Below are 24072 nucleotides of genomic sequence, written 5' to 3' on the forward strand. Positions count from 1 at the left end.
GTGTAGCCAGGGCTTCCTGACCCACTAGGACTGGCTGTCTTTGGGGGTCGGGGGTGGCTTCAAGGACGGGCAGGTCTCCGCGCTGAGGCCGGCTCTCTACGGGGCGTGTTCTTGCGCGGAATCCTCGGGGCATAGGGGGCCCCCACAAGCGAGCAGCGAACGGGGCCGCGCACCCAGTTCTAAACGTCGGCCAGCCGCCAGGGCAGGGCACTCCAGGGCTGGAGCTCGGAGACCGAAGATCGGACGGTGGCGGGCTGACGGCGGGGGCTCAGCGGTGCCCGGACCCCCGTTTCCCGGGAGCGGGAAGAGTGGGAAGCCCGAGGGCCGGGCGCTTCCTCTCCGTCCCCCAGGCGGGCTCCAGACTGCGACTGCTGCCTGGCGTGGCCGGACCCAGGGGCGGGGGTGCCCCGGGGCCTCGCAGGGGCCCGGAAAGGCCCCAGAAGCGCGACAAACCGTGAGGGGGGCAGGGCCGCCGGAAAAGGCGCACGATGCCGCCCGCGACGACGGCGGCCCCCTCGGTCTCCCTCCGGGAGCTGGCCGATCTCGCCATCGGCACCCCGGAGGTGGGCACCGTCAACTTCACGGCCCTGCACACGCTCATCGTGGCCATGCTCAAGAATCTCAGCCTGCAGGATACTCGGATCGACTTCCCGTCCCCGATGCTCGAGCAGAGTCGCTTGTTCGAGTCCCCGCGGGTCTCAAGCAGCAGGGCGCAGCTGCAGGCGCTGGAGAGCCAGGTGGAGGACCTGGGCGGGCAGGTCCAGGACCTCAGCCTGCAGCTCAAGACCATGGGGGGCCAGGTGCAGGCCATCGTGCAAAACTTCCCGTCCCAGGCCGGCGGGCTGGACGCCCGGGACTGGCTGGAAGTGAAGGATCTGCCCTTGCTTACGCAGGGGAAGGCGCAAGTAGGGTCGACGAAAGTCCGGAAGGACGGCGAGCCGGTACCCCAGGTGGGCGCGCCGGCCTGTCCGCCCCTCCCCCCGCCCCGGCCGCTCTGCAGCGCCCCCTGGAGCAGAGCCCCGGAGGCGCACCTGGGGGAGGAGGCCGGAGCCGGCAGACGCGGGCGTGGCGGGGCCCAGGCCTGCTTGCGGCCTGGGCCCACGCGGCCCGTGCTCTACCTTTCAGGGCATGGAGCTGCTCCAGGACATCATGGAAGACGTGAAAATACTGAAGGAAGCCCAGCAAAAGGCGAAGGAGCAACCCGAGTTGCACCCGGAGGTGAGGCCGGCCGAGACCCCACCTTGGGGAGCTGAGTGGCCCCTTCCCGGGCAGCCTCCTTCGTCCCTTCTGTTTACACGGGGGGCTCACCCACCACTTGTCAGACACCCAGGCATCCTGAACCGACCCAGAGAGGGGCTGACAACTTCTCAATATTCTTTGAGCGAATTTCCTTTAAACTAGAATAAAGAAAGAAGGTGGTGGGTGTTGAGAGACAAAGCTCAGTCCAGAAGAGGGGGACTGGAACGGAGAGGGTTATGGGTCACCACCACCATCCCCCTACCTGCAGCCCCCCCAGGCAGCCCCACTCTCACTTGGATCTTTGCTCCCTGGGAGAGAGAAGCACAAATCCCTCAGCATAAGCATTTTCCAGTGAACAGCAGAGACCGGAAGTATGCCAGTTCCAGGAGATACTAGGCAGTGCTTCTGTTTCAGGCCCATATGAGACCGGAGTAGGGGATTAGAGCTGGGAAAAAAGGAGGAGCAATTAGGAGGAAGCCCAGGGAGAGGCTGAGAAGAGAGACTTGAGAGAGAAGAAAAGCTCAAAGGAGGAGGTAGCCGAGACCCTGGAGACTCACCCATGGATGCCACGTGCCCACCTCATCCCAAGGCCTCCAGCCCCCAGCAGGACTCATTTTTGCTCTGGGTTTAGGACTGTCTTCGGTTAGACTAAAGGCTTGTTTTACCTTTAGATTCGTAGATTCTGGAGGTTTGCAGAAGTTATAAGGAGCCACTTAAATAATAGCAATTTGCTTTGGTTCTTTTGAGGTGCTTTTCTCTTTAAGCAACACAGTCGTTCAGGTGCCCTTGAAGTACCCAGTCATCTTTGTCCTTGAGAGGCGAGGTTAGCCTCGTGGAGCAGTGCTGCAATGTCTCACTAGTGGGTTGTGTGAAATGCATCCCAGGACCAAAGAAGGGTTCCCATTCCTGCATCGTTTTTGCTTGCAGCACGCTGTCCCCGGGTACCACCTGCCACACTCCACTTCCCTTCCTCTTGTTGGCTGGGAAGAGCACGGGGAGCCTGGCTTACCAGCCTTCTCTTTACCCTCGGCTCTCTCAGACCCACATACCTCCTTTTCTCTTCTGCTTTGTGAGAGTGTGTGTGTGTGTGTGTGTGTGTGTGCGCGCGCGCGCGCGTGTGCAGGGGCCACAGGAGGGGCTGCTTTGATCCTTAATCTCTGAACTCTTCTTGCAGAAACTCCTCCAACGGGTTGACGAACTGGAGAAGCTAATTAGAGAAACGGACAAATTCCTGGTAATCTCAGCCAGTTCTGTGGGAAAGGGCCCTCAGGGGCCCCAGGGGGTAGGATGGTTGCCCGCGGCCCGGCCCCCTCTCTCGGGGTTTATCCAGACTCTCACCCCAGGTGTCTGCATCCTTCCAGGGTGGGGTGCTGTATGCCCTCTGCCTCTTGGGCTGCCCCCCCCGGAATGAGGGAACATTCTTTCCCTCCTTGCTCAGTTGTCCATCCAGAGCCCACATGGGACAGGAAACCAGCCACTCAGGACTCACTGGTTACTTGGACAGTGACTTCTCCTTGGGGCTTTGGAAGGACCCACCCAATCCTGTTAGTTCTGTTCTGTTCTGAAGCTTCCTGAGATTAAACTCGGGGTGTGTGTGTGTGTGTGTGTGTTGTAGTGTGTGTTTGGTGTGTGTGTGTGCACACATACGTGTTGTCTTTCACTGTCAGGAAATAATGAGCTGGAAGCTCCGTGTGATGCCTGGTGCAGAAGAAGCCACCATGGTCACCTGGGAGGAGCTGGAGCAGGCGGTTACTGACGGCCGGAAGGCCTCACAAATGGTGAACAGAGACGGGGGTGGGGGGGTCTTGGGCAGCGGTCTTGGGTGGGTCCCCTGAACCTTTCCCTTTTTTACTGCTGTGCAGTATTCCATTATGTGGGTGTTTATAATTTATTTCACAGGTTTTCTATTTTGGATATGTTTTTCCCCAATCTTACAACAAACCATGCTCTAATGTGACACTCACACAAGTGAAGGTACTCATAGGGTAGATTCCTAGAAACAGAACGCACATCTGTGATTTGGCTAGCTTTTGCCAAATTACCTTTCGTGGGCGTGGTTCCAGTTTGGACCCCCACCAGCAATGTAGGAGAGAACTTGTTTCTCAGTATCCCGCCAACTCTGTCTGTTGGTACCCACTTTTCTTAGCTTGGCCGATCGGTTAGATTGAAAACAGTACCAGAGCATAGTTTTGATTTGCTTTCATAGCTTTTCAAAGTTCCTTTAGAGTCTGTCCTGAAATGCACGAGTCCCTTCACTATTAGTGGACAAAGGTGACCAACCCTGGAAATAAAACGTCTTCAGGAAGCCTTTTGCTGATGGTGACTTGTAGCCACGGGTGCGGGCATCTGTGCCAAGGCAGTGCACAGGATAACCAGGCTAAGCTTTCTTTGTCTGAATAAAGTCGGTATTTTCAAACGGCCCTCAAGGACAAGGGTCAGCTGCCCTTTGGCCTTGACATTCCTCTTCCCCTGGCTTTGTGTATCTGGGTCACTCAAAAAGGGTCACGTGGACGAACAGACTCACGGGGAAGAGAGCAAAGAACACTTTGGCACCACCAAGTGGCCATCTGGGGTTCACCAAATATTATCTGGGTACAAAAGACACCCTTCTGGTCTCCCAGACTTTTTTTTTTTTTTTTTTGCGGTACGCGGGCCTCTCACCGTTGTGGCCTCTCCGGTTGCGGGGCACAGGCTCCGGATGCGCAGGCTCAGCGGCCATGGCTCACGGGCCCAGCCGCTCCGCGGCATGTGGGATCTTCCCGGATTGGGACAAGAACCCGTGTCCCCTCTCAACCACTGCGCCACCAGGGAAGCCCACCCAGACTGCTTTCTGAGTTTGGGGCCCTTCTTCAGAGGAAAGCAGCGTCAGAGAGAGTTGGAAGAAGAGCCTGCAAACAAAGAGAGTGGCCTAGAAAAAGGTGGCCTCTGCTTTCACTGTTATATTTTTTTTTAAGCCAAAGCTTTTTTACCCTTACCCACATGTCACTGTCCTATGTTTTGAGTGAGCAACACATTTCCTCGGGGTGCCACCAGAAGACACCTGCAAGACCTAAAAATAAGCCTCAACAGAAGCAACTCTAGACATTTTTACTTCTCCAGAGGTAAGAAAGTGTCAGGGACCCGACAGCGGCTCATAATCGTGAACGACCCCAGAAGCAGAGATGAGCATTAGTAGAAATATTAATTTTTGAGAAGCAAGACAGCAAGTAATGAGAAGCGCAGGCCTGCACAGACCATAATGAAGGCAGTGGAAGGAGAGTTTCACGACCTCAAGTTGGGAAAATACAACACACTTGAGGCCAGTTTGTTTTTTGCGTTCGTGGTGGTAACTCTAGGGCGGCTGGGAGGTGCGCCATCTGCCTGCGTCACGAGTGGAGAGCCAGGGTGGAAGGGAGGATGTGCGTCCAGGGTCGGGGAGTGTGGTGAGCATGGAAAAGTAAATTCCATGTTTGGAGAACCAGACGTGAGGAAGGAGGCTGCAACTGTCCACGTAGCAGCTCCCGTTAGAGGAGCTCAGAACTAACATGGACGATGCCCATGCCAGGACTTGAGTGTGAAAGGACACTGACCACGTGTTTCCAAGGGCGTGTTCTGATGGCCCAGAGGGCGGTGCTTTGCGGGTTTTCTTTATCACCCAGAGGTGGTGATGATGATGTTGCTTCTACCTCTCCTCTTCCTCCTGGTACTTCTTCTTCTAATGGTCAGCAAGAATGAAAGACTTAACGTAATCGGGAAAACCCAGGCCTAGCATTGTAGTCAAAACGAGCTTAAGGGAGGAAAAAGCTTCCTCAGTTCCCTGTGATCAAGGTAACGAGTCTGGGGTGCCAGCTAGATCTATGGCAATGGGCTTTTAACAATCGGAGGATCTTCCAGTGGTTATTTTACTAGGTCTGTGGACCTTGAGGATAGATGCTCTCTTGCAGAAACAGCGTGTTCAAGGGAAAGGACACTTCCTCTTCAAAGCTTTGTGGCCTGACAGGTTAAACAAAGTAGAAAGCAAAAATTAAAACTTATCTGCAGGCCTCCACCGAGGGAAAGGCGGATGACTGCCTGCGAGGTTGTGGTCACCCTTTGGATATCTTCTGCTTTGGGACCCAGGGAATAGTGGAGCAATTTAGAAAGGGGCTTCACGAGATTGAACATGACTTCAACTAACTGCGGCCCCACCTTCCTCTTCAAAGTGAATACGCACTGGGTCAGCACCCCTCCTGGCACCAGGACACACACGCCGGCACTCGCTACCGTGCTCTCCGTGGCCATGGCTGCCCAGTCCATGGACGGGGCCTCGTGTGCCTCCGGGTGCGAGAAGAAAAGGCCCCTTTAGGCAACTACGGGCCTCCTGGATCATGTTTTTAAATGCGTTCTGCTGATCTGTGCCTTCTGATCGGGGTGCTTAATTACTGATAGAGTTTACAACTTCCATTTTGCTATTTGTCTTCTATATGTCTTATGTCTTTTCTGTTTCTCTGTTATCTTCTTGTGTGTTAAATAAATGTATTCTAGTGTACCATTTTAATTCCCTTGTATCTTTTACTGTATATTTTTTGAGGTTTGTTTTGTGCTTTTTTTTTGGCTGCATTGGGTCTTCGTTGCTGTACGAGGGCTTTCTCTAGTTGTGGCGAGCAGGGGCTACTCTTTGTTGCGGTACACAGGCTTCTCATTGCGGTGGCTTCTCTTGTTGCTGAGCACGGGCTCTAGGTGCGCGGGCTTCAGTAGTTGTGGCGTGCTGGCTCAGTAGTTGTGGCTCACGGGCTCTAGAGCGCAGGCTCAGGAGTTGTGGCACATGGGCTTAGTTGCTCCGCAGCATGTGGGATCTTCCCGGACCAGGTCTCGAACCCGTGAACCCGTGTCCCCTGCATTGGCGGGCACATTCTTAACCACTGCGCCACCAGGGAAGTCCCTTGAGTTATTTTCTTATTGGGTCCGTAGCCATGTTCAGTGTAGGGCTGATTATCCTCCACTTCCAACGCAGCACCTTTCTGAGTCCTTTGCCCCCTGAATTACAGGTTTCTCCAAACTGGCTTGTAGAAACAGGCACTGTTCCCAGCCCCACAAGAGTCTGGGTGCTGTTCCCTCTAGCTTTAAAGATGGTTCTTTTCCCAGTCTGGGGAGTTTCCTCACATGTATGTGCTGGTCGTTTCTGTGCTGAATACCCAAGGGGGAACCCTCTGGGGATCTGCTTTGTTGTCTTTACATGCTCGTGCTTTCTTCCCAATCCTATGTTCTTTGAGCCCTCGCTGCCTCGGTCTCCCTGAATGGTTATCTCTGTCTCCCACACAGGGAGTCTGCTGGGCCCCACTTCAGTCCCGCATCCCTGCGTTGCAGCCTGGGAACCAGCCAGCCAGTAAGCCGAGGCAACAGTAGGGCTCCCATAGTTTGCTTCCCCATCTTTCAGGGATTGCTATAGCCTTCATCAGCTGATACCCAGTGTCTAGAAAACCACTGTTTCATAGTTGTTGCTTTTTGGTGTTTTGGTTTTGGTTGTTATAGACCGGAAGGTAAATCTAGTCCCTGTTACTCCATTTGGGCTGGAAATGGGAATAATCCATCATCCTTTTTTTTTTTTTAACAGCTTCTTAATTTTCTACAGCATGGTTGTGCCGTAAATATACCCCTATTGATAATCTCTTTTCATAAATAATGCCACAGACTCTGTACCTATATTTTGGTGCATTCTTTTGTGAGAGTCCATACAGAAAATGGGAATTTCTGGATCTGTGGTTTGCATTTTAAATACATGGTATACTTTCCCTGCAGCGCACACTCTACCACCAGCAATGGGTCAATGATGGGGTAGACTTTATATTGTAAACTCAATAAATTATTCATGTCCTTTATTTGTAGACTCAACGAGGGTTGGAGTTGACCACTTGTATTTTGCAGGTTTTCCCCTGCCTTTTATGAGGGAAATTACATATTATGATGCCATTTACAAATGTGCAGATTCTCAGAAATCTGGAGAACTATCCTTCAAGAATGTCAAAGTCGGTCTTTGTGTCCAGTTTAGTTTTGTGAGGGTATTTTTTTCCAGGGGCTCTAAATCATCTTAGATACCCCACACTTCCTTCCCTCCAACTCTTATAATGAGTACTTTTTACTCAGAGTCACTGATTTCTTTCTTCCTCTTCCACCAGGTCTCAGAGTCATCAACAGGGCTTCCTAGGCGCAAAGGGCAGGGTTCCATAACATCAAATGATAAAATTCCAAGTGGAGCCTCCACCAAGCATCCAAGTATTGACGAGGCTATAGAGTCTGCCAGTGGTTTTGGCACAGATAAGACCTCGGGAACCAGTGGCATAGGATGCTCCTCTGAAGGGGTTACTGGCAGGGAACGAAGCAAAGGTGCGTCTGCTACTGGGTTTCCTGGTAGAGAACAGCACTCAAGGGCCCGTGAAGAAGCTGGCCTAACCAAACACCGTCCCCAATTGAGAGCAGAGTCAGATCGTCGCCGGGCTAGAGAGCAGCACGGCTTAGCACATCTACGCAGAGATGAACGAGATGCACACCTTGGCCCAGTTTATCAGGACGTATCCTCCGCCACCTTGCCTAGAGCTCTGCATGGTCATGTGTCCCCAGATCAGCATGGGGGAGTGCACATTAGCCAGGGTCAAATCTATGCACGGCCAGACCAACATGGATTAGGACCACTTGGCATGGATCAGCCTGCATCGCTACAACCCAGCACTCATGCACATGGTGTGGTACCCCTCGCTGTGGGTCAGCTTGGGGTGATGCCACCTGGAATGGATGAGCAGGAATTGGTACTAGCTGGCATGGCTCAGAGTGATGCAGTGCCACCATTGGTATCTGGCAGAGATCAGCAAGCATTGGGACTACCTAGTACAGACCAGCCTGGTATGGTTCCACTTAGCACATATCAGCATGGTGTGATACTTCCTGGCATAGACCAACATGGTATAAAACAGGCTGGCATGGACGAGAGTGCTGTGGGACCACTTGGCACTGATCAGCATGGATTGGTACCTCTTGGGGTAGATCAGCACGGATTTGTAATATTTCGCATGGATCAGCAGGGCTTGCTGTCACCTGGTTTGATGCAAGTTGCTGCAGATCGGCAAGGTTTTGTACAGCCCAGTTTGGGAACATCTGGCTTCATACAACCTGGCACAGAGCAGCATGATACGATCCAGCCCAGTGCAGGTCAGCCTGCTTTGGTCCAACCCAGTATAGGTCAGCCTGGTTTGGTGCAACCTGGTGCAGGTCAACCTGGTTTGGTGCAACCTGGTGCAGGTCGGCCTGGTTTGGTGCAGCCTGGTGCTGCAGGTCAGCCTGGTTTGGTGCAACCTGGTGCAGGTCAGCCTGGTTTAGTGCAACCTGGTACAGGTCAGCCTGGTTTGGTGCAACCTGGTGCAGGTCAGCCTGGTTTGGTGCAACCTGGTGCTGCAGGTCAGCCTGGTTTGGTGCAACCTGGTACAGGTCAGCCTGGTTTGGTGCAACCTGGTGCAGGTCGGCCTGGTTTGGTGCAACCTGGTGCAGGTTGGCCTGGTTTGGTGCAGCCTGGTGCAGGTCGGCCTGGTTTGGTGCAGCCTGGTGCAGGTCGGCCTGGTTTGGTGCAGCCTGGTGCTGCAGGTCAGCCTGGTTTGGTGCAACCTGGTGCTGGTCAGCCTGCCTCGGTCCAACCTGGTGCAGGTCACCCTGGTTTGGTCCAGCCTGGAGTGTATCAGCGAGGTTTGGTGCAACCCAGTGCAGGTCAGCCTGGTTTGGTGCAGCCTGGCGCTGCAGTTCAGCCTGGTTTGGTGCAACCTGGTGCTGGTCAGCCTGGTTTGGTGCAACCTGGTGGTGGTCAGCCTGCCTCGGTCCAACCTGATGCAGGTCAGCCTGGTTTGGTGCAGCCTGGTACAGGTCCACATGGCTTTTTTCAACCTGGTGTATCTATGCCTGGCTTGGTTCCACCTGGTACATATCCACCTGGTCTGGTACAGCCTGCTGGCTATCCACATGGCTTGGTCCAATCTGGTGCCTATCCACGTGGTTTCATGCAGCCTCGTGCCGATCAGCGTGGTTTGGTTCAACCTATAATAGATCAGCATTGGTTGAGGCAGTCTGGTACAGATCGAGGCTTGATACCACCAGGCACAGAGCTTCATGGCTTTCCAACATACCATGCAGATCCTCGAAGTTTTATATCACCACGCCCATACCAGCATGATGTGGCACCTCCTGGCAGAGATCAATATGGTCGGGTGTCACCACTCGTAGCCAGTCAAGGTTTGGCATCACCAGGTATAGACCGAGAAGGTTTGGTACCACGAGAGACTTATCAACAAGGTTTGATGCGTCCTGGCCCAGACCAGCATGGCCCAAAACCATTACGCACGGGTGTGGGATCTGCACGCCAGGATCAACAGCATTTGGAAACACCTGAACCAGAGCAGCATGACCGGGCACATTTTGTCCCAGACTCCCATGGCCCAGGGTACCAAGGTGTAGATCAGTATGTCGAGGTGGGTTTGGATCCAAATGAAATACGTGACTCAGTCCAACCTGGAGTTTCTGTTCAGACTTCCCCAAGCCAAGATGCCCCCCTTCTCAGGAACACACACTCCCTTGACTGTTTATACCGAGGCTTATCAGAAAGGAGTGATGTTCAGGGTGAGAAACGTGATTCACTGGATAAGTTGGCTCCTAGCTTCCCCACGGCAGTGGAAACATTTCGTCTGATGGGAGAGCTTACCAGCCTCTACGTGGAGCTTAAGGAGAACATAAAGGGTCTGGATGATGAACAAGCTGGCCAAACAGACTTGGAGAAGATCCAGTACCTGCTGGCACTGATGGGTGGGTGCTGCGTGCCCAGAGGAGAGGCTGCTGTCCTCCTCGCTTGGTTTCATCCTTCTCTCTCCCTGGGCCTCTGCCTGAGGCCCTGAAAACAGCATTTCCATTCTTAGCCATTCTGGGTTCTCCCATAGCCTTCAGGGTCCAAAAGATGGGATTGAACCGGTAGGAATAAAGGAGCCTCAGGAGAGGAGTGAGGCAGGTTCTTATGCCTTTGCCAGACTCTCTGGAAAGCAGCTGGGAAGATGTTGGGATGAAGGGAAAGTGATTTCATGGGGTTGGGCAGGGAGAGAGAATGTTGAAAAATTAAATTTAACCTTTGCACATTCACAATTCTAGCCCCAGAGAATAATTAAGATTTTAGAGTTGGGTGGAAATTGTGGGTAAGTGGTCCCACAGCCCTTTAGGATATTAAGCATTAGGTGGACTCTTTAGAGCTAAGAACGCTTATCCCCTAAAAGGACACTCCTTTCTTCCCATCCCCTCTCTCCAGCCCCCAGGAAAAGCAGATAAATGACATGTGTTGTTCTTGATTGTGAGGGCTGGGATTGGGAGCCCATGGGGAATCTGACGCTTCTGACTCTAAGGCCTCGATTCTCCATAGTCAAGAAGTCCATACCCGCTGACCTGCAGGAACAGCTGAAGACCTTAAAGGCCTTGACCAAAGAAGTCCAGCAGGAAAAAGCAAAAGTAAGTAAGGGAGGGTCCTCCTACTTGGCCTTCAAGTGCCAATAATCCCTTTCATTTGCATTTGGATAGATTACACAGTCCTTTCACTTTCATTATTATCTCACTGGATCTGTACAGTGCCCTCAGATAGGAAGCACACCTCAGGTATCCACGTGTTTATTTCCTGGATCTAAAACCTGACATTCAAAGCTATTAAGATTCAGTTGGGCCAACAAGGAGGACTGAGCTCCTTTCATTACATGTGGCCATTTCCAATAAAAGCCACTGTCACTGGAGCAGCCTTGGAGCCAAGTTCGTGGGACTGTCTGGGACCAGCGGTCATGGCGAGGGGCTGCTGGGTCTTCAGTCATTCTTTTAATGCTAGCTACCTGCATCCATGGGATGGATGGATGGGTGGATGTTAGGAAGGGACCTTGGGCTTTGCCAGAGGGTTGGATAGGATTAGGGAATGGGGGTGACTCCCTGGTGGTCCAGTGGTTAGGCGCCTTCACTGCTAGAGGTCAGGGTTCAATCCCTGGTCCGGGAACTAAGATTCCCACAAGCTGCGTGGTGGGAATTTTTTTTTTTTTAAAGGATTAGGGAATGGGGGAGGGGCTTGCTGGGGCTGCAGAGGTACGTTCAGAAAGCAGAGATATCAAGCCTGCCTGACCCTCCTCTTCCATTGGATTTGTAGCTGGAGAAGGTGAACAGGATCCTGGAGGGGGAGGGAGAGCAAGAAACAGGAAAGGAGGTGAAAGCTGGCCAGCTGGGCCTGCAGCTGGGTATCCTCAGGTAAAATCCCCCTGCCAAATGCAACTTCTGTCCTGGTATCACATGTTCTCAGCCAAGGAGGTGATAGAAGTCTTTGGTTCACTCATCCCTGAACTGACCACTATCTTTGACCCGCATTGTGTCTGCTCTTCAGGTTGTCTGTATCTAGTTCAAGTTGCTAGTGGAAGTTTCCCAGGTCCTTAAAACAGCTCAGCACCAGGGCTTAGAAGAACCAAAAAAAAAAAAAAAAACCAAAAGCCTCTTAGATTCTGTCCCCAGTTGGAGGCTTCGGAGCATTTGCTGGAGCCCCTCAGAGCCGTCTCTGTGCAGTGCCAGGCCTCACCCCCTAGAAGCCTCTCAGGCCAGCACACTGGGCACCCACCTCCACGACAGGCGGGGCCTTGGACCCCTTAGACAGAGCTGGAGGGGAACGTGAAAGAGCCCCGTCTGCCTCCTCCATCCCTGATGGCCGGGGCTCAGCACTGCTGGGCCCAGGCCCCTGGGCCGGTGGTGGGGCCGGACCATCTCTCGTGCATACAGAGTCACCGTGGCTGACATCGAGAAGGAGCTGGCGGAGCTGAGGGAGAGTCAAGAACGGGGCAAGGTCAGCATGGAACATTCGGTCTCCGAAGCCTCCCTTTACCTGCAGGATCAGGTGAGGATTCCACACTCTCCAGCCACAGGGACTAGGGCCCTTTGCAGAGCTGGCTGTGGACATTGGGGATAGTAGACTCTTACCTGATATATAATTTGCAGGTATTTTCTCCTGTTCTGTGGGTTGTCTTTTCACTGTCTTCAAAGTGTCTGCCTTTACATCTTTTGTTTTTTAATTGGAGTATAGTTGATTTACGATGTTGTGTTAGTTCCAGGTGTACATGCCTTTACGTCTTGAGTGTTACGATCCTTGGTCACCCCAGAATGTTCCCAGCGAGGAGCGCTGGACTAGGAAGAGCCTCTGAGTGCTCGCGGAAGGATCAGATGGGCAAAGCCACTGGGCCCAGGGGTCCCACGTCAGGAGCCCCTTTGTGCTAGAGGCCCCGTTCTGGGCCCACTCCAAGTTCGTCGGGACAGTGGTTTGCACCGTTTCATGACCCAGAGCTGATTGTCAGGCCGGCAGGAGGACAGCAGTAGATAGTGTGTTTAGGCGTCATCTGTCATCCCAAAGCTCACACCTGAGCTCAGCAACCTCTGGGGCTCCCTGGGGCCACACCTGGGAGGGCATCCACTCCCTGCTGGGCAGGCTCGGCCTCTTGACTCTTCAGAAGCGTGTCAGCTCTTCTGGTGGCAAGAGTCTTGCTGAGCTCGGGCGAAAGGGAGCCTGGCTGAAAATACATACGTGTAGAGGAAATTGGGAAAAGCAGAATTTCCAGGCCAAGCGGGCAGTCTGGCCGGGGCCACCACCTGTCTGTCTTTCTGTGTGTCTGTCTTTGCCTCTGTGTCGCCTTCCTTATCCATCTCTCTCAAATACCCGCACATCTCTCTTCCCTTCTGCTCTCAGCCAGCTTTTTTATCTCTCACACACAGTCCAAAAGGGCTGCCCCAGGCCTTGCAGTGTTACGCGCTTCCAAGAAAGGGGGCCTTAGGTTGGTGCAGTCCCTGTCTCTAAGCCAGGACAAGACGTCACAGGTCTTTGGCCAATCGGGTGTGTAGCTGGGACCAATCATTTGTGGGGACAAACTGGGACCATGGGATCCAGAAGAGAGCAGGAGGGTGAGCGGAAGTAGTTTGTTCCCAGCCGGGCCATGAGAGACCCCTGTAGTGGTAGCACTTATCACATTCTCTCTCTCTTTTTTTTTTTATTGAAGTGTAGTTGATTTACACTCTTATGTCAGTTTCAAATGCACACCATAGTGATTCACTGTTTTTATAGATTATATTCCACTTAAAGTTATTATAAAATAATGGCTGTATTTCCCTGTGCTGTACAATATATCCTTGTGGCTTTTTTGTTTTACACATAGTAGTTTGTACCTCTTAATCTCCTACCCCATCTTGTCCCTCCCCCTTCCCTCCCCCCACTGGTAACCACTAGTTTGTTCTCTAGCTCTGTTGAGTCTGTTTCTGTTTTGTTATATTTACTAGTTTGTTTTATCTTTTAGATTCTACATATAAGTGACAACACACAGTATTTGTCTTTCTCTGTCTGACTTATTTCACTAAGGATAATACTCTCTAGGTCAATCCATGTGGTTGCAAATGGCAAAATTTTCATTCTTTTTTATGGCTGAGTAGTATTCCGTTTTACATATAAACCACATCTTCTTTATCCGTTCATCTGCTGATGGAAACTTAGGTCGCTTCCATATCTTAGCTATTGTAAATAGTGCTTCCGTGGACATTGGGGTGCATGCATCTTTTCGAATTAGTGTTTTCATTTTCTTCGGATAATATATACCCAGGAGTGGAATAGCCGGATCATACGGTAGTTCTATTTTTAGTTTTTTGAGGGACCTCCATACTGTTCTCCATAGTGGCTGCACCAATTTACATTCCCACCAACAGCGTAGGAGGGTTCCGTTTTCTCCACACCCTCTCTAGAATTTGTTATTTGTAGACTTTTTGATGATGGCCATTCTGACTGGTGTGAGGTGATATCTCATTGTGGTTTTGATTTGCATCTCTAATGATTAGCAATGTCGAGCATCTTTTCATGTGCCTGTTGGCCATCTGTATGTCTTCTTTGGAACAATGTCTGTTCAGGTCTTCTGCCCCTTTTTTCATCAGGTTGTTTGTTTTTTTGATACTGAGTTTATGAGCTGTTTGTATATTTTGGAGATTAACTCCTTATGGGTCATATCGTTTGCAGATATCTTCTCCGATTCCATAGGTTGTGTTTTCTTTTTGTCGATGGTTTCCTTTGCCGTGCAAAAGCTTTTATTTATTTATTTAAAAGAATCGATTTTATTTATTATTTATTTATTTTTGGTTGCGTTGGGTCTTCGTTGCTGCACGCAGGCTTTCTCTAGTTGTGTCGAGTAGGGGCTACTCTTTGTTGCGGTGCGCGGGCTTCTCATTGCAGTGGCTTCTCTTTGTTGTGGAACACGGGCTCTAGGCACGCAGGCTTCAGTAGTTGTGGCATGCGGGCTCAGTAGTTGTGGTGCACAGGCTTAGTTGTTCCGGGCATGTGGGATCTTCCCGGACCAGGGATCAAACCCATGTCCCCTGCAATGGCAGGTGGACTCTTGACCACTGCGCCACGAAGGAAGTCCCCAAAACCTTTTAAGTTTAATTAGGTCTCATTTGTTTATTTTTGCTTTTGTCTCCTTTGACTTAGGAGACAGATCCAAAAAATATTGCTACGATTTATGCCAAAGAGTGTTCTGCCTATGTTTTCCTCTAGGAGTTTTATGGTTTCCAGTCTTACATTGAGGTCTTCAATCCATTTTGAGTTTATTTTTGTATGTGGTGTGAGAAAATCACATTCTCTTATTGTTATTTATGTTCTAGATGGGGACCGAGCATGTGTGAGCCCACCCTTCGTGTCCCCAGGGCCTGGAGCAAGGCCTGTGTGTCGGCAGGGTGTTTGTGGACTAACGGACATCAGCTCTGTAGGATTTAGCTAGAGATGCGTTCTCACACTGCACCAATGGGCTGGCTGGAGAAAGGTCCAGAAGCCTCCTTCCTGAAAGGCTTTATCAGCATCTGTGCTACCCTCCCTGGGAGCTCTGGTCACTATTTAATGGATGGAGGTCGAGCGCCTCCCATGTGCTGCACACCCTGGGAGGCACCGAGGCCGTGGGACGGCCCAGATCACAGCAGGCCAGGGCAGAAAGCACTCGCTGGTGGCGACCGCGTGGATGCGGCGTAGCTGGGCCTCGCTCACTGCCCTGCACCCGCCCTCTCGCCCGTGCCCAGTTAGACAAGCTCAGGACGATCATCGAGAACATGCTGGCCTCGTCCTCCACGCTGCTGTCCATGAGCATGAGCGCGGCCCCGCACAAGCTCCTGACCACCCTGGCACCCGGCCAGATCGACCCTGCGGCCACCTGCCCAGCCTGCAGCCTGGACCTGAGCCACCAGGTCAGCACGCTGGTGCAGCGCTACGAGCAGCTCCAGGACATGGTCAGCAGCCTGGCTGCCTCCCGGCCCTCCAAGAAGGCCAAGCAGCAGAGCCAGGTGATGCCGCCTGCTTTCCTCCGGTGCGGCCGCTCACGGCCCGCCTGCACGGAGCCCCTCGGGGAGTCCCCGGGGGAGGGATGTTTGGGCCACTTTTCCATGATGGAGCCCTTTAGCGACCGCACGGAAGTCCCTGGTCTTTCCGTAGGGTCGCAGCGAGGGCAGCCGTAGAGCTGGCTCTGGGGATGGGGCACCACGGGGAAGAGCTGGCTCCGTGGGTGGGGACAGCACGGCTGGCTGAGGGGTGGAGCAGTGCCATTCACATGCCTCGGGACGCTGGCGGAGCCTTAGGATTCATCGCCCCTCCTTCATGCCGGTCTTCTGGACTCCTTCCCACTTCCCCTCCAAAGGGCAGGCCTGCTGGTGGGGCAGGGAGTAGCACAAGTCCCCGAGGCCTGCCTCTTAGACTCCAGAATTCAGATTCAGCTCCGGGTGGGTGGCGAGGCTGTAGCCCACACCCCAGCTCTCAGGGGAGCAGCTCACCACTCCTGGGCCTTGAGACCGCCTCTACTGACCACCCACCCCGGTGGACCAGGTCCCTCAAGGCTAGTCCATGGGGAGGTGGGGAATTGTGGCGGCAACTGAGGAGATCCAGAATGGGGTCTGCAGTCGTCCTGTCTGCCGGGTGGTGTTTTAAGGGCTGACTTACCAGGGGCGGCAGTACCCCTGCGGGTGCCCCAGGGAGGCTGCCTTTGTCCTTCTGCTGCAGGATGAAGAGCTACTGGGCCGCGTGCAGAGCGCCATCCTGCAGGTACAGGGCGACTGTGAGAAACTCAGCATCACCACCGGCAACCTCATAGAGGACCATCGGCAGAGGCAGAAGGACATCGAAGTGAGGGCGGGCAGGGGGCTGGGGGCGGGGCCGAGGCGTGGCCCCAGTTCCTCCTTGTTCCTTATTCCCTGCTCGCTCGGCCTCCCAGGTGTTGTACCAGGGTCTGGAGAAGCTGCAGAAGGAAAAGGCCAACAGGGAACACCTGGAGATGGAGATCAATGTGGTAAGGCTAGGCCGAGGGGCCACCCTGCGTCCCAGGGAGGTCCCACCGCTCGTTCTTCAAAAGGCTGAGAGAGGGGCTTCCCTGGTGGCGCAGTGGTTGAGAGTCCGCCTGCCGATGCAGGGGACGCGGGTTTGTGCCCCAGTCCGGGAAGATCCCACATGCCACGGAGCGGCTGGGCCCGTGAGCCATGGCCGCTGAGCCTGCGCGTCCGGAGCCTGTGCCCCACAACGGGAGAGGCCGCGGCAGTGAGAGGCCTGTGTACCGCAAAAAAAAAAAAAAAAAAAAAAAAAAAAAGGCTGAGAGAGGAGGCGAGTCCGATGGGGGATGTGGGCTCAGTGCTGGCGCTCCCACTGCAGGGAGTGGGGCCCCCCCGTGGCTCTCTCCCACCTGGGGGGCCTCTTCCTCTCTCCGGGCAGAAAGCCGACAAGAGTGCCCTGGCGGCCAAAGTGAGCCGTGTCCAGTTTGACGCCACCACGGAGCAGCTGAACCACATGATGCAGGAGCTGGTGGCCAGGATGAGCGGGCGGGAGGGGGACTGGCAGAGGATGCTGGACAGGCTCCTGGTGGAGATGGACAACAAGGTGAGGGGTGGGAGGCTCCAGGGCCCCCTGGACTGGGACAACGCCCTCCTCTCCAGGCGCCGCAGGCCCCACCTGCTTCCTCAGAGCTCACCAGGGCCCCACCCTCACCCACAGCTGGACCGCCTGGAGCTGGACCCAGTGAAGCAGTCACTGGAGGATGGCTGGAAATCCTTGCGACTGCAGCTCAAAGAGCGTTCTCCGCTCTACCAGGCGGACGAGGCAGCCGCCATGCGGAGGTGAGGCCTGGAAGGGGTGAGGGCAGGCGGGCTGGAGGTGTGCTCAGGGAGAATGGTTGATCTTGCCTGGGACCATCCCGCAGTAGGAGTGACAGAGTTTTAGAGCTTGAAAAGCTCTTCTAGCTCAGGCCAGTTCACATTACAGCTGAGAGAGGGAGGGGAGGGAGGCGTAAGGCTCTCTGGGCACAGGTGGGAGGGGGTCCACAGCCCCCAGAGCTGAGAGCACTCCTGGGGGGCCTGGCCCATGGCAGCCTGAGTCCCAGGATTTCCATTCCTGGCCGCCAGAGGGCTCCCGAGGCTTACGCAGGGCAGTCCTGGGGCGCTTGGGAACCCTGCCGGCTTTGGGTTAGGATAGGTGGGTGCTGGGTGTGTGCCCAGAAGCGGACACGTCTAGGAGCTGGTGAGTCTGGTGGCCTGGGGCCCGTCACCCTGGGCACTGAGCGTCCAGCCTGCCTGGCCCACAGAGCGCCGAGCCCGCTGGGTTCTCTGTCTCCCGCATTCGGGACCCTCTGGGCAGGGCGCTCACCCTGTGTGTGTTCCACCTCCTCACAGGCAGCTCCTGGCACACTTCCACTGCCTCTCATGTGACCGTCCCCTGGAGACGCCTGTGACTGGACAGTGAGTGGCCCCAGCTGGTGGCCACGATGGGGGCGGGCTCGGCAGGGCTGCGTCCCCTGTATCCCAGGCCTGTCTCCACCTCCTGTCGGCTCCTGCTGTCTCACCGTTCACTCCGTACCCCCCGGCTGCTCCTACCCCGGCCTTCAGCCCCCCACCCCTGCCCGGGCGGGGAGGCTCCTCGGGCAGGTGGAGTGTGGGGAGTGGGCGGGGGGGGCTTGGACAATGGGGTTCCTCACACTCCAACCTTCCCTTCGCTCTGTCCCTGCCCAGAGTCATCCCCCTGACTCCTGTGGGCCCAGGCCTGCCCGGGCACCGGTCCATCCGCCCCTACACGGTCTTTGAACTGGAGCAGGTCCGGCAGCAGAGCCGCAAGTACGGGCAGCGGAGGGAGTCCTGTACAGGGCTTTGCAGGGGGGTCTGGAGGGCAAGAGCGGAGGCTCCTCCTCACGCCTGGGGTGGGCAGTAGGGGCGGTGCTGCTAGGGTGCTGACGGAGCTCCCAGCTCCTCCCAGGATGAGAGCCTCGGAGGAGGAGAGCGCCGACCTAGTACCCGCCTGTCTTTGGGTCCCTGCTGGGCATCCTGGGGGGACACTGCCTCTGAGACCCCCCCATCCCTGCTCATACCGGGCATGTGAGGGAGGGAGGCGGTGGCTCCACCAGTGGGTGGGATTAGTGGGTGGGGGGCGCGTTTCACGCCCTCTGGGGCTCCTGCCCTCCTCCCCGCAGCCTTCCCACCACCTCCTTGAGGGGAGGATGCCGGGGGCATGGCTCACCCCTCTGCTGCCCCCCCCCCCCCGCAGCCTGCAGCTGGGCAGCGCTGCCCTCCCCTGGGGCAGCCTGGGGCAGACGGAGCGGGGCGTGGGGCGCCTGCGCAGCATGCACTCCAAGATGCTGACGGACATCGAGAAGGTGCAGATCCACTTCGGGGGCTCCGTCAAGGCCAGCAGCCAGATGATCCGCGAGCTGCTGCACTCCCAGTGCCTCAGCTGCCCCTGCTACAGACGGTGGGCGGCCGGGCCGGGCCCCCGGGGCAGGCGGTGAGCTTCGGCCCACTCACAGCCCACCCACCACCGAGAGCCTGGCACAGAGCAGGGGGAGTGTGCGTGCGTGTGTGTGAACGTGTGTGAACACGTGTGAGTGTGAGAGAGCATTGTTCATGTGTATTGTACGAGAGTGTGTGTGTGAGAGAGAGATTATGTGTGTGCATGAGGGGTGGGGCCTGTGTGTGGGAGAATGTGTGTATAAAGGTGTATGAGAATGTATGATTGTGTGTGAACGTGTACGTGTATGAATGTGTGAGAGTATGTGTGAATGTGTGTGTGTGAATAGGTGTGTGAACATATGTGTGAATTTATGTGTGTGAACACATACGCGTGAGAATGTGTGTGTGTGTGTGGCCTTCAGGGTGGCCGGCCGGGCCATCCTGCTCACTCACCCCCTGCCCTGTCCTGGCTCGAGCGCTGCCCCCTGCCCCACGCTAGGCATGTCCCCGGCCACACCTGCTCCCCGTGACTCCTCTGTCTTCACCGCAGGCTGCCAGATGTGGCCGATCACACCTACCGGAGGTCGCCCCGGAGCTGCGGGGGCAGCCACACCCTCACCTACCGCTACCGCCGCAGCCGCCTGCAGCACCTGGCACAGGGCCTGTACCCCACCGAGGAGATCCAGATCGCCAGGAAGGTGGGGGGCACTGCCGTGACGCCAGACTCTCAGGTCCCTCTGGAAAAGCCACCAGAAGTCCCCTCCTGGGCCCTCGGCCTCGGGGAGGTTTCTTAGACCCAGTCCAAGCGTCAGGTTCTTATCCTTTCCTGGGAAGAGGAATGCCAACCCGGCCACCCGCCCACCTGGCACTACCGCCTCCACCACGGGCCCCCCCCCTCCCCCTGTGGCTCGGCCCTGGTGCCGCCCAGAGCCCCCTCAAGGGCTCTGAGCACCGTTTGGTGCTGGCCTCAGGCGAGGACCACCCTCTGGGAGGCAGGACGGGAGGGCAGCTCTGAGCGGCACTCGCCCATCTCCACAGCACGACGAGGTGGATATCCTGGGCCTGGACGGACATATTTACAAGGGACGGATGGATACAAGGCTGCCGGACATCCTGAACAAAGACAGTGAGTGTCCAGGTGGCCCAGAGGCCCCTCAGCCTCCTTGCTTGGGTCCCACAGGGTCCATCCAGCTCCTTAAGGCCCTTCTTGTGGCCACCGGGCCCTGACTGCCTTCCGCCACCTCCCTGACTCCAAACGTCCAGGTCTCCAAAAGCTTCCGGGTCAGTGTTTGCAGAAGGGGTACAGCCGTCCGGTCTCAGCCAACTAGCTGGGATGTGGCCCCATCTCTCCTTGCCAGCTTTTATCCTCAGACACCACCCCAGTCTTCCTGCCTAAGCCTCTGTTCCCAGCATCACCGAGGCCAAGTCCTACCCCTTCTTCATAACTCAAAATACCCTCTCCTGAGCCCCCCACCACTTTGTGAATCACCCGTGTCCTGGAATGTCCCCTTCCAGTTAGCCATCCTGAGGTGTGCCATTTGTCACTTCCCACCGGGTCTCACCGCCACGTATGCACCTTTCTAGTTGCCTCCCCTCCCGAACCATAAACCTGGAGTCAGAACTCACCCAGCACCTGGCATGGGGCTGATGTCTGTGGGTGGATATCCGAGTGAGTGAGTGGGTGGATGGATGGATGGACAGACAGATGGCCAGGCAGACATTTCGGTGAATGAAGTGCTTACAAGGGGCATATCCACGAATAAAGATGGAGAAGGACACCAGCTGAGGCTGGCTGTGACCAGCAGCGCTGCAGCCCTCTCCCCATCCCCATGGGTCCCCACAGGGCTCCCACCCGATGTCTCAGCACTGCTCCTCCCCTCCACTGTCTCCATCAGATTCGGGGATAAAGCATAAGGCCAAGCAGTCCCGGCCCCACGTGCACCGGCAGCAGTCACTCAGCGACAGCGGTCAGCTGCCCTCACGGTCCCAGAGCGCTCAGATGCTGGCTGGCAACGACTCAGGTAGCTCCTCTCTGGATGGAGGGTCCTTCCGGGTGGCCTAGGCACTGCCCCTTGCCTCTCCTCCTTGGCCCGCCAGACCCCTTTCCTGCCTATGACTGGTATATACCTTTATTTCCCTGGAGAGAGGAAGGGCCTGGGAGCTGAGGGACAGGATGCAAGGGAGGAGAGAGAAAACCCTTCATTGCTGAGAGCTTGATAATGCGCCAGGTCTGTGGTCAGCTACTGTTACTGCCCCCATTTCACAGAAGAGGAAATAGGGACAGAGTTGCAGCCCAAGCTCTGGCTCCAGGCCCGAGTCCTTCCCCTGCTCACATGTGCCGACTCTCACCTGCCCAGTGAGATGACACCTGCCGACAGCTCACCTGCCCAGTGAGATGACAAACCTGCCAGCGGGGCTGGAGATGCACGTGGATGCGCCTCCTGGGGAGGGGCTCGAGGAGCCCACCCCGGGGCCAGGCTGAGCAGAGCTATAAATAAATGTTTAGGAAAAAGCTTGGGGCCATGCAGCTTCTCTGGTCCTGGCTCAGGAAGGTGGAGTGAGAGGGAGGGGCCGCTGCAGGTCAGATGGCAGACCTCATGCAGCCTGACCATTAGGCCATGGAGCTAAGCCCCCTGGCCTGGAAGGTCCCCCAGAGTCCCTGCTCTTCCCAGAGGGGCTAAATCCTGCCTGAAAGCCAGAGGGCTAAGGGTTCCCTTGGGGTTTGGCTACACATGGGGCCAGAGAGGGACAGTAGCCTGGAGCTAGGAGGCTGGATCACTTCCAGGTGACTCTGAGCACCTCTCCCCCTTCTCTTGACCAGTTCCCTCATCTGTTGATAAAAGGGTGCTGGATTAGGGCTGCTTAGTTAGGCTCCCCCTTGAGAGCCTAAGAAAGGTGCTGACTTTCTTCCCATCAAAAGCTATGCATCCACAATGCTTTGCAGCTACTTCCGGAGGTTCAAGGACCACCCCTACCCCCTGCCCAGGTTAAGAGCCCCAGCTACACACCCCTTCCAGTTCCAGCATTCAGTGAGCGCCTGGAGGAAGCAGAAACAGAATAAGCGGAAACAGAATAAGTGGTGGTCATGTTGCCTCGCCTCTGTTGAGGGTTCCTCACCGGCCAGGCACTGCTGAGGAGCTTTCCACTTACAAACCAGTCTTCATCCTCATGCATTAAGAGGCAGGGACCACTGTTGGTCCCACCTACAGCTGAGAAAGCCGAGGCACAGAGAGGTTAATGTATTTGCACAAGGTCACACAGCTAGGAAGCAGCAGAGCTGGAGTTCAAAGCCAAGCCATCTGGCCCCAGAGCCAGCGCTGGTGACAAAGGGTAAGAGCCTGGGATGGAGGATTCAGCAGTGGACCAACAGCACAGGTCTGTGGCTCTTGGTTCCGAGTTGATTTCTTGGGGGTACTTAGCTTTTTTCTCCCCAGCACTCCACCGTCTACTCCAAGGGCACTTAAAACGTGTAGAAGCAGCAGCAAGAGGGAGGGTAGTGTTAGGGAAAATTCCTGCACCTATTTGTGTCAATATTGCCTAAACAGTCCCTGTATTAAGAGGGAACGTTACCAAAGAGGCAGGCTCTCAGCCCCTGGTGAAAGCTTGTTTATTTTTAACTCAGATTATAAAGGAGTGTGACTTAGGGGCTCGTGTAAGGGCTTGCCACCACCCCCCCTCCCCAGCATGATGCCCTAGCTCGGCCTGGCTACTGGGGCTGCTCTCCACTTCCCTGGGCTTCGCGCTAGCTGGGGTGGGCCGCTGGCGGGCGTGGGAGCAAGACAGAGCCAGGTCTGCTCCCTCCTGTCTCGCAGATTCTTCTCTTCAACGGAAAGACAGACCCGTCTCCACCGAGGGGCGCCTCTCCCAGCCGAATACATCTCACCTGCCCAGTGAGATGACAAACCTGCCATCGGGGCTGGAGATGCACGTGGACGCGCCTCCTGGGGAGGGGCTCGAGGAGCCCACCCCGGGGCCAGGCTGAGCAGAGCTATAAATAAATGTTTAGGAGAAAGCTTGGGGCCATGCAGCTTCTCTGGTCCTGGCTCAGGAAGGTGGAGTGAGAGGCAGGGCCGCTGCAGGTCGGATGGCAGACCTCATGCAGCCTGACCATTAGGCCATGGCCCCCAAACAGGTTGAGCTGTTCTCTGAGGGTGCCAGGGCTTCGAGAGGGCTGAGTGTTGGACCCAGGGCCAGGAAGAGGCAGCACAGGCCAGACCCCAGGCTCCGGGGACTGGCGGGCCTGCAAGCGGTCTGCCCTCTCCTGACCCTGGCTGGACCCGGTGCTGTGGCCTTCTCTGGCACCGGCACTGCCTTCCATCTGGGGAGGCTGGCCAGGGCACTCTGGTGAGGTTGGGATGCTTCATGTCTGTGCTTGAGCTGTACCTTGTGTATCTTGGAGCAAAGGTAAGGGTGGCAGCCCTCCTGCTGCTGGCAGGGAGGCTCCTGGCACATCCTGGGGGGGAGCGGTGCCACCAGCACCTGAGAAGGTTCCTGTTTGCTGTCCTTTGTGGCTTACCCTTGAGTGGCTGCTGCAGACGCAGGAGGGGCGCAGACCCAGGGGCCGCCAGGGCTAGGTCGTGTCCCTATTCCCCTCCCCTCCCCGCCCCTCCCCAGGAAGATAGAGCAGAAGTGTGCCTGGCATTTGCCAGGGGGTCTTGAGGCCTGGCCCTTGCCCTGCTTCAGTGTGACCCCAAACAGGCCAGAGGGCTCACTGCCATCCCCCAAGTCAACTGTAAGGGACAAGCGCGTCCCCAATCAAAGCCCCAGGGACAAGGGAGTGCTGCCCCGCACCCAGACGGGGGCCTCTGCAGTCATGGAAGCAGTTTTCTGCCTTCAGATCTGTTCTCAGCAGCTCCCTCCTCCAAGGTGGGGTTCCCTCCCTCCCCCCACCACCCCCAGTCCCCTCTGACATGGGAAAGGGATGTCTGGGCCCAGTAAGAGGGCTGCTTCAGGGTGTGAATTGAGGGATGACAGAGTCACACAGGAAAGTGTAGCAGGAAGTAACTGAGGAAAGGGTTTCTCCCTCGTCCCCCTGTGGGCACAGGAGGGTGGAGTTGGCTGGGGGTGTCATGG

The 24072-nt window shown here is 55.7% G+C and overlaps 1 protein-coding gene across 1 annotated transcript; it reads left to right on the forward strand.

Annotated features, from left to right (window-relative positions):
• Positions 1-231: 231 nt before the first annotated feature.
• On the forward strand, positions 232-23756 carry QRICH2 (glutamine rich 2). The gene is given in 21 exon segments (XM_089901654.1): positions 232-957; positions 960-1090; positions 1126-1218; positions 2414-2473; positions 2907-3017; positions 7374-10035; positions 10637-10722; positions 11396-11493; positions 12013-12127; positions 15328-15588; positions 16298-16420; positions 16509-16583; positions 17000-17164; positions 17279-17400; positions 17953-18018; positions 18289-18390; positions 18818-19021; positions 19550-19697; positions 20038-20125; positions 20895-21020; positions 22812-23756. Coding segments are annotated over 21 exon segments (5475 nt in total). The 5' UTR covers positions 232-488; the 3' UTR covers positions 22982-23756.
• Positions 23757-24072: the final 316 nt, after the last annotated feature.

The sequence above is a fragment of the Delphinapterus leucas genome, chromosome 19 (genome assembly GCF_059928025.1).
Source record: "Delphinapterus leucas isolate spDelLeu-1000000601 "Yukka" chromosome 19, BTC_Dleu_Yukka2, whole genome shotgun sequence".
Classification (NCBI taxonomy): domain Eukaryota; kingdom Metazoa; phylum Chordata; class Mammalia; order Artiodactyla; family Monodontidae; genus Delphinapterus; species Delphinapterus leucas.